Here is a 10411-nt window from a genome sequence, read left to right as displayed (position 1 = left end):
CGTTAGAAATTTTACAGATGTCGGTGAAATATCAAAAATACATCAATTTTTCTCTTAAATCTCCCAAGATCGGTGTTGTTAACATATAGCGCTGCAGGTATTGTACCACATTTTGGATGGTAGAGAAAGGACGACAATCTCTTATCGCAGAACAGTTGCCAAGATGACCAGCTTTCAGCGTTAGACCTGTCAAGGATATTTTCATCACACTTTCTCGTAAACGGTGTTATTGTATGCCAGCAAACTGAGATGGAATGAGATATATTTTTTAAATTTCATTACGCCCATGGGCATATTAAGCATAATGTTTTTTTTCTCAAGCAGGTATAAAGAAGTTTTACTTTTAAAATACTGACGTTAATAAATTATTTTTCGTGTATGTTTATTAGGGTGGGCCGTTTGTGAAAATTTGGGAAATATGTACAAATACTCTTTATTGCACACCTCAATACAGAAACAGTACAAATAATACAACACATAAAGAAGAGGTAAACAACAGGCGGTCTTATCGCTAAAAAGCGATCTCTTCCAGACTACCTGATAACTGACTGACTGACTGATGATGTAATGCAATAACACTATAAAAATGCCTAATTTTATGTAGAACACGAGAAAAATGAATTTAAAAATCTAACTTTATACTTTTAGCCCTTTTTGTGAAATATTATTTTATTATTCTTTGTATTTTTTATTATTTTTATATATTAAACAATCCCCTTAGTATCAGAAATGATTTTCTTTTAAGTGTATTCTACTTAATAAAATTTATTTCGGAGAGGTATGGTAATGCGTAAATAGGTACCTATTTTTCTGAAAAAGCTAATTGATATATATCTCGTGCCCAGATTGTTGTTCTAAACATAATATATGCCAGAAACGCTATTAATCAGAATAAAATGACTACATAAAATAACATATTGGTTCAACTTGTGACTATAACGCGTGAAAGTATGGCTAAATTCACCTAAAATGTCACAATTTACAACTGTTGGTTATCGTGTAAAAATATGAACGAATGACAATAATGCATTAAACCATTTAGAATTCGAAATGTTTTTTATTAATTATTTCAATTAATTTAAATTTTACTTGAATCGTGATTTCATTGTTGAAAGTACTATGTCAATATTATTAATTATTTATTATTCATATTATGTTTGGATATGATTTTAATGTACTTACTAACCCCTAGCTATACTATAACGATGGTACGAACAATTTTTTATGTAATTCTGAAGGTTCAGATTGTTTTTTAAAGTTTTGCATATTCATATTAGATGGCATTCAAAAATAATACTCTACTAGTTACTTTGGTTCGCGTATATCACGTGACTAAGTGATTATTGTTTTGTATATGGATTTCTGGAATATTATTATTTACTATGTTTTAATAAACTAAAACATGCCATATTTTAATAATCGAAAAAAAACCATCTGACATATTTAATTTATTTTTCAATTGTACCTTATTTTTTTCTGTGGCGGCTGGTAGAGGGTTAAAAGTGGTATCTATTTTTATTAAATTTTATGATCAGTATATTATGATCTACGTATCGTCCCGCAACTATTATACTGCATTATGAATGCTTAATTTTTATATTTTTCCATATAACGACCCACCCTAATGTTTATAAATATTTAATTTGGTTAATTTAATAGCCGTTTAATAGTACATTACGATACAAGTACCAAAAATAGGAACTTTGTAACGAGTGGCGATAAATTAAAACACGACCGAAGGGAGTGTTTTAAATCGACACGAGTTGCGAATTACCTATTTGCACATGTATCGTACAACGTTTTACAGTACATATGGCCCTTTAAATGTTCGACACAGTAACGTAATATGCTAATTTTCGCACTAGTTCTATAAAGTAGCGCCATATGTACTGTAAAATATATTTTTACACAATTTTCAATCGTGCCCGAATGCCGGATAGGTCTGTGCCTTCAATGCCCAACCTGTCAAAAACGACAATATGGCGGACGAATATTTTTTTAAGAATTATTTCGCTTATAATTTAGATTTTTCCTCACAAGTGTGATGAAAACATTATGTGTGCCACGGGCGGTTCAAGAATTACCAACTCGTGTATCTTGTTTACGTTTACCGTATTTTATACACAATATACTATAAATATATGAATCGTCATGTAACTGATAAAAAGCGACAAAGTGAATATAAACAGAGCAGATTCCCATTACGTCCATAGTGTATCAATTATTGTTTGTAGCCAGTCGATATTTGCGAGACAGCGGACACATCAATAAAATTTCTAAAATGGCCCAGTTTGCAAAAGTGTGTCTTATTTTGTGTGTGGGTAAGTAGTTTATTTGTTCATTTGGATTGATTTAACACAACTAGTGGCTGAGACCTTTAGACCTCGCTAGCATAACGTAACGTGAATAAATTTATGGAATAAATCCCAAAAAGTGGATTGCCAAAAAAATCATTGAACCTGCTCACAAAATTTCATGAGTATCTGTTGAGAATTGCGACCTGTAGAGGATAAATCCGGACATACGAAAGCATTATTTATTTTCCATTATTTATTATTTATTTATTTATTACAGACCTTCGCTAACCCTCAATCTATTAAGTATGTACTATTTTTTCCCCTTTCTTCGGTCCTGTAAAGAAATCATTATTAATCTTGGATTAATAAAGTCTGTAGCGATCGTTTTGTGTAGATAATTTATAGTTGTCGATCTTTGCAGCTCACTTAGGTATATTTAAAATTTTGCTTCCTAATATTATTTAAAGAATATTAAACTAGAACGGCCCAGGCCGCGTAGCCAACGTTACAATCGTTAACGCTCCGTAGCGTAATGTAGTCATCTCTCTCTATCACTCTTCCATAATAGTGCGACTGTGATAGTTGCGTTTCGTTCGCCACGGAGCGTGAACGATAGGCACTTTGGCTACGCGGGCAGGTCCGAGCCGAGGCAACCGCCACTTCGTTTCTATGACAGGTGACCGGTGACCACGTCATTCTATAGAAAACGAAGTGTCGGATGCCTCGGCGCGGACCGGGACCGGTCTAACGTGAGTCAACTTTTATCCGAAATAATATATACACTTATGTGATATTTTTAATAATGCAATGCATGTGTTGTGTTAAAGTGCGTGTAATATGCAATCCAACGCTTGGTTCAACCAATAACGAAAATGCCAGGCGATAGCAAAGATGACAATAATCGTTGATAGAAAACGCCAATCAAAACTAACGGCCAGATTCGCACTTTTTGTTTCTTCAAACAAAAATGTCAGTTTTGACACTGACATATCCAATCTATATCGTATTTTTAGCAAATATTTGACGTATCTTAAAGTACGGAATTAGTCGCGTGATATTTCGTATCATGTCATTCAATTTTATTTTATCGTTGGGTTTTATTTGATATTATAACTAAAGATAGTTTATAGGCATTCCAAGACATGTACACGTTCTGACGAATTCTCGCACACAGAAAGCAAAAGACACAAGCTTATGTTTATCAATGAGTATAATAATGATTATGACGAAAATTAATCAAAAATAACAGACTTCTTCGTAGATATAGAAATAAATATGGATTTATTTTTTGTGCTCCTTATGTACATAAGTATAAAGGGGCCCACTGATTAACAGTCTGCCGGACGGTATCGGCCTGTCAGTTGTTCAGAACTGTCAAGTTTTTGTTCTAACTGACAGACCGATACCATCTGGCGGACTGTTAATCAGTGGACCGCTTAACATATCTATAGTTATATAATATAATTGTTTATTTGTCGGTGTACGATTTTCATGTTACCGAGGCGTTCTGACCACCTAATCAATTACGAATGTTTCGTTGCAGGTTTGCAGTATGTTGCTGGTGGTTCCAATATTGACTATGTGTATAAGTCTGAAATGGACGGTTGGCTGCATATGAGCATGGAACCCGCTACTTGGTCGGACGCGAACAAACGCTGTAACCAAGACGGTAAGCATTCGATTATTAAATTCTCAATTCAAAATTTATACGCCGTCCTAGAGTGGAGGTAGATCTCCGTGAGCTCGGCGTCAGTGAAAAGTGGCGTGAATCCGCGCAGGACCGGGTCAAATAACGTGTTCTTGTTTTGGAGGCCAAGACTCATTTTGGGTCATTGCGCCAAACTAGTAAATAGAAATTTATTCCGTTAGAAGCATTGATATATTGTGACAGCCCTTTAAAGTTCATAACTTATACCAGAAATTCTAGATTGTTGGGCCGTAATGTTCTGTACCTGCCGTGTTTCTGCAGGGTTTCAATACTCGTACATGCCGCCCTAAGTAGGTATGTAGGTACTTCTTGTTGAAATTTGGAGGTGTAAAGGTTCTTCAAGTGTCAAAATAGCGTGCCTAAGTGAGCACCAACTTTGCACCAACAAAACAGTGCCATTTTAAATGTTTTTTAAGGTTTCGTAGTCATCTAGAAACCCTTATAGTTTCGCCACGTCCGTGTGTCCTTCTGTCCGCGGCTTTGCTCCATGATCGTTAGTGCTAGAACGCTGCAATTTGCCATAAATCCATTAATTATGCATGGAAACAGAACGGTAAAGTAAAAAGTACAATTTTTTTTTGAGGGTACCTCCCATACAAAATGTTATTTTATTTTTTCTTTGACCCAATAGTGTGGGGTATCGTTGGATAGTTCTGTCAAAACAAATGCGGTTTTCCAAAAACCAAATATGTGCCCCCCCCCCCTCTGTCTTTTGAACCATGGGTCCAAAAGATTTGGATTTCATGGAGGCAGTCTGTCGCTTGTCAGGTCGAAGCAGAATTAGCTTAGACATGGCGATTGTTGGGCTGGTCTACTGTATCAAGGCACAAACTAATTTTCCGTTGACCGCCAGATAAAGTCTAAGTACAGCAGTATTTTGTTGGACACTATTTATTGTAGCTATTATGTTGCAGCTCATTTGAAGCAGAAAGAAATAGAAGCGATAAAAGTATTTTCTACATACAGATTTACCTGTACCTAAATTAGCAGGTTCCCATAAAGGTAGACCTCACGCTAGAACGGCCTGGGTCCGGACCGAGGCAACCGATACTTCCTTCCATTAATTCGCCTAACGTTATCAAATTACCATTATTTTACCTTTTTTCCGACGTTTCAGCCAGGTTGCACTAACTTTGGTCACGGAAGACTGACGTCCCATCATAATTATCACTTCATCGACACTTTATTTTCTATGATATTTGACCGGTGATCACGTGATGCTATAAAGACAATGAATTGTCTGATGCCTCGTCCTGGATCCGGGCCGTTCTAACATAAGACATCACGTCACAGTTCAGCTGGAAACAGTAGGAATTGAGGGGATTTACAAAGTTTAGTTTATGTTTATTTTGCTATCGTAAGATTTTATTTAACAACAATCTCGGGATTTTCAGGTGGGGTTCTCGCTTCTCCGACAACCGGCGGCATGGCCCAGGCAATGGGGTCCATGATGGTCAAAAATGGCGAGAAGTTGATGTACAGCGTGTTTACTGGGATAAACTCCATTGACAAAGAAAAGTTTACTTCCCTTGACGGTTAGTAAATAGGAACTTCTATTGACCACTTAGCTGCCATTTTGCATATCATGGCTGCGCATAAGAATTATAGGCATTTTAAATAAGCGTCGCGTTGAGACGGCTGACGCGAAATTGTAATTTTTTATATACTTTTTATACGTTCAAGGACTAAAGCTATGAAACATTTCAACGGAGTAGAATATTAGACTAGTAGACTATATATATACTGCAAGGGCAGACTCCAGCCAAAACCTTAAAAGGTTAAAATTGGCTTGATAGAAAATATTCCGAAAATATATCTAACTTTCATTTATTTCCCATTGATCTTTACTCTGCATACCATAGCAATATCATTTTAGTATGAAATAGCTAGTGATATTGGTGAGGAATCTGATGAGTAAAATTTTAAACAGATATTATTAGAGTGATTGAAATAAAAGGTGCGCGCTATACCTTTTGTTTCCTTCTAGTTAACTGGCTTTTAAAGTTTTTCATGGAAATCAACCATTTTAATCATATGAACTTTGTCATGGGATATAGCATAGAAGATAATGAAGGTAAAGAATCTTGATTTCAATGAAGTAAGAAAGCAAAATAAAGGACTAATTAACCTTTTTGGACCCGGGTATATCCTTAAACTACGTCCAAAAGAGAGGTACGGGCAATGTGAATGTCATCTCGCCTTGTGTGGTAGGGCACAGCACAGCAGATGTCATTCCAGATCTAGAGCAGAGCCCAACTGGAACCTTACAGAAAACCGCAGCCAAATAACACTTGACCCAACTCATAGGCCGGCCGTATGCTTGTTTGCCACCGACGTAGTATAAAAAAAACACCTAAAGTCATCGTTACTTGTCGTGCCCACAGCGCCAAGGACAATTATAAGTGTTGAACGGACGTTGTCAAAGTAACCTTCACACTTTCGAGTAAGGTGTATATTAGTTCCCTTGCGCCCAAGATTTCGGGGTTTGAGTGATATTTGTGTTTATGAAATAGAGCATTCTAAGGGCTAAATATTTCTCTATTGGCAGGAGTGAAAGTCTCTTCTATGCCGGTGCGATGGGCCTCCGGTCAACCGGACGACGCAAGCTCTGACGAGAACTGCGTGGAGCTGACGCATTCTGGCGAGCTTGCTGCCATCAGTTGTCAATCTGAGCTGCCCTACTTCTGCTACAAGCAGAGAAACGTTACTTGCGGCGCCAAAGCTGAAGGTTAGTTTCATTACAACTTTGCGTACATATGGCCCCATTCGAAGAATGACTAAGACACGTTTAAGATCTTGGAAAGATCTTTAAAAGATCGATAACTAAACGACATGTCAAAATTTACGTTTATTTCGATTCCGCTGTGATCCCAATAAGATCTAGTTACGATATTTCTAACGTCAAAATGACATTGGTTGCCCGAATCCAGCTGCATCTATCAATTATACGACATACAAATTATATCTAAATGAGAACTTACCTTAACCAGAACTTATCGTTATCGTATCTCATTCTTCGAATCGGGCCGATACTTTTAGGACTGAAACGGGGGAGTATTTGTAAATTTTATAGGAATTGCCCAAGCGCACCGTACTGCAGTAAATATAAGTTGCAGATGTATCCTATATCCTATGACACTCTTTAGGGTAAACTGACGCCTATTTTTTTGTGATTACGGATTGTAAGTAAATACGAGCTTAACATTTTTAATGTATCTACGGTATGTTTTATTTAATTATTGACATTGACAGCCAATGTTCAACTTTGCGTGTTTGATTGGTAAAATTGAGCAGAAACTTTAGAACAGAGCCTCAAAATTGAATTAGAAATTGATTAATTTAGGTGTTTAAAAATACCACACTAATGATAAAAATAAATTACTTATAATTTTCTAATAAATACATTTACTTATTTTATTGGATCATGGGATCAGTATCGGTTACTTACCGAATTTGGTTATAGGAGCTAAGAAAACTAGAGGCAGTCATTATGTGACACAATTTTCTATTTGCATTTTGATGCAACTTATAAGTATAAACCAATCATGCCAAAAAAAAATTCGAACGAATTCGCATGTTCAGTAAAGGGCGGGTCATTTAAACGTCTATACCCATTTTTGAATGAGTCATATTGTATCAGGATACGAGTGGGAGCCCCGAACTGGCAGCTGCTACAAGTTCCACCGGGTCGCCAAGCCCTGGAGCCTCGCCAAGGCAACTTGCAGCGACGAGGGAGGAAACCTGGCCATCATCAACAGCTACGCGGAATCTTTAGTACTCAAGTATATTTACAAGAAAAACCCGAAATCGTTGATCGCTGGTGCGGAAGATGGCGACTACGCTATAATTGGCTTTAAGAAATCTGAGGATGGCGAGTGGGTGACTATAAACGGTAAGAAATAAAAATTAACCTAATCAGTTAGCCCAAATCATAAAAGAGGCAGTTGTACTTGCACACATTTCCAACTTTCTTATACTACGAGCAAGAATTACTGCGAGTTCCTTCTGTCAACCACCCGACTATCGTCCAGATATTGCAGCCGCTGCTATGATCCACAAGTTCAACACCTAAGTATGAACGTCAACGTTCTTTTTCCTTTTGTCCCAGATTCTTCTACCATTGAAAATATTTGAGGTCATTGTGAACCATAGATTGAGTTGGGAGCTTTTTGATTACAATTGGGTAGTTTTATGGTACCTAGATAATATTGTTTAAGTAATACATCATATAAAATGATAGGCATTATTAGCAGGCTATAAAGTACCTAAAGATTAATGTTATTACTTACTTACTTACGAAGTGGATCTTGGCCTCCGACACCAAAGACCGCCATACTTCTCTCTCCAAAACTGTTTGTGTCCAGTCGACAGCACCGAGTTCGCTAAGGTCTTTTTGCACTTCATCTATCCAGCGGTATGTAGGGCGTCCAGATTAATGTATGACATACTTATATCCCTTATTTCGTACATTAACAGGTGACACTCTCGCCGCAGCAGGATTCCAGGGATGGTCGGCAGGAGAGCCCAATAACGCGCATGGATGGACCGAGAACTGTGGCTCCATCTTTAGAGACGGTCGACTCAACGACTGCCCTTGCTACGGATACTCATACCCATTCATTTGCGAGATTACTCTGTAATTTAAGCTTAGAAATAAATTAAAAGTTGTAAAACATTCTGTCTTGGGTGAGCTGGATCGCTAGCCCGATCTCAGCCATCTGAGCTACCAAGGCCTCACCCAACAAAGAAAAAAATTCTACAATATTGGTAAAGGCAACCTAGCGACATCTACCGTAAGACTGTTACACTTCTTAAACGACTATCGGAGTTCTAAGCCATATTAGAAATTGGAAGTTCACCAATAACGATGCGCTATCTCATACTAAATTAATTTTGCATCAAGCAGAAACGTCTGCTAACGATACTATTAAGTTTAAAAAATAAAATTGAAATAATAAAAATGTCTCCAGTTTTCATTCATTTCTAAGCTTAATAGCATCGTTTGCAGACGGTTTTACTGGATACAAAATTAATTTACTTTTATTTTCCATCTTCCAGTGTATTAAGTAGTTCATAATAACAGTAAGTATTAAAATATACTGTTTTTGCGACTGTCAAGCTCAATCACGGTTTTTTTTTTCAAAAAACCTGAGATATTTGGTTTGAAGGAATAGCAATTAACTGTATGTGATGTTTTAATTATTATTATTCTGGGTTTCATCGACAGAGTAAAATTATTGCAGTAATTGTTGGTTGTCTTATTTTTCCTTCTTGTCTTCTAAACTTTGAAACAAATAACTAATTTTTACAAATATTACAAACACACACACAGATACAGATACGCGGATACAGGTAGGGAAATACTGCCGCGACCTTAACGCGGGCGCTGTATACTATCAATTTGCTTATAAAATGAGTGACTTTGCCGTCGCATTACTGTCACAATTCAATCCGTCCTTTTCCTAGCCTAGTCGCTATATATATATTGGCTTCCCTTTATCTTGCATAATATCGATTGTCCGAAATACACTTCGCATAGCAGTTTTCGCAGAAACATTTTTAACCGAATGATCCTTTTGCATAATTGTATAATTAGCATAACTGTCATGTCGCATAACATTCATTTGGCAGAATATTGAATAGCAGAATAATAAGATCGTAGATTTTCTTTCGCAGAATTTCATGTAGCATAAATTACATTTCACCGAATTTGTAATGGCATACTGTTATTATCGCCGACTTTAATTTCGCAGAATTTTATGCAGCAGAATAAATCCTGCGACCCCTATACAAAAGGAACTGCTGCCAGAACTGTAGGTTAGGTTTGAACAGAGACCCCTACAAAATAAGAACTGCTGCCAGAACTGTAGGTTAGGTTAGGTTTAAACAGCAACCCCTACAAAATAAGAACTGCCAGAACTGTAGGTTCGGTTAGGTTAGAACTGCGACCCTTCAAAATAAGAACTACTCAATAGGAACTGCCTTCAGAAATATTTTAATTGCAATTAGCGGAATCGGGTATCCAAAATTAATTATTATTCTCATCAACATTATGCCAAATGCTTAAAAAAATTGCGATATAACAGTGTGTCTAAGAAAATTGTGCGATATAACAGTATGCCAAGTAAGTCGTATGCGACACAATTTTCGGCTAAACCATTATTCGGTTACAGGATTATTATTCAAATTAACATTATGCTATTGCATTATTCTGCTTAAGAAAATTGAGCGAAATAATAGTAAGCCAACAAATTTATGCAAAAAGTAATTCTGCGAAATGATGATTCTGCCAAGGGTTGTTATGCGAAGGTACAATATGACAATAAATTTTCTGCAACATATTAGTAATCCATATATATTATATCTCAATCTGTTTACTATGCGCAAGGGTTTATAAAATGCAATT

General features: G+C 36.5%; 1 protein-coding gene across 1 annotated transcript; it reads left to right on the top strand.

The window, feature by feature from the left end:
* The first annotated feature begins 2180 nt into the window (after positions 1-2180).
* LOC133518119 (asialoglycoprotein receptor 2-like) lies at positions 2181-9252 on the top strand. The gene is made up of 6 exons (XM_061851702.1): positions 2181-2321; positions 3841-3966; positions 5400-5540; positions 6554-6733; positions 7646-7897; positions 8482-9252. Exons 1-6 carry the CDS (start codon positions 2282-2284, stop codon positions 8643-8645), a joined length of 903 nt encoding a protein of 300 aa, XP_061707686.1. The 5' UTR covers positions 2181-2281; the 3' UTR covers positions 8646-9252.
* Positions 9253-10411: the final 1159 nt, after the last annotated feature.

Source organism: Cydia pomonella, chromosome 5 (assembly GCF_033807575.1).
Source record: "Cydia pomonella isolate Wapato2018A chromosome 5, ilCydPomo1, whole genome shotgun sequence".
In the NCBI taxonomy this organism is placed as follows: domain Eukaryota; kingdom Metazoa; phylum Arthropoda; class Insecta; order Lepidoptera; family Tortricidae; genus Cydia; species Cydia pomonella.
This window is presented reverse-complemented; position numbering and strand designations above follow the sequence as displayed.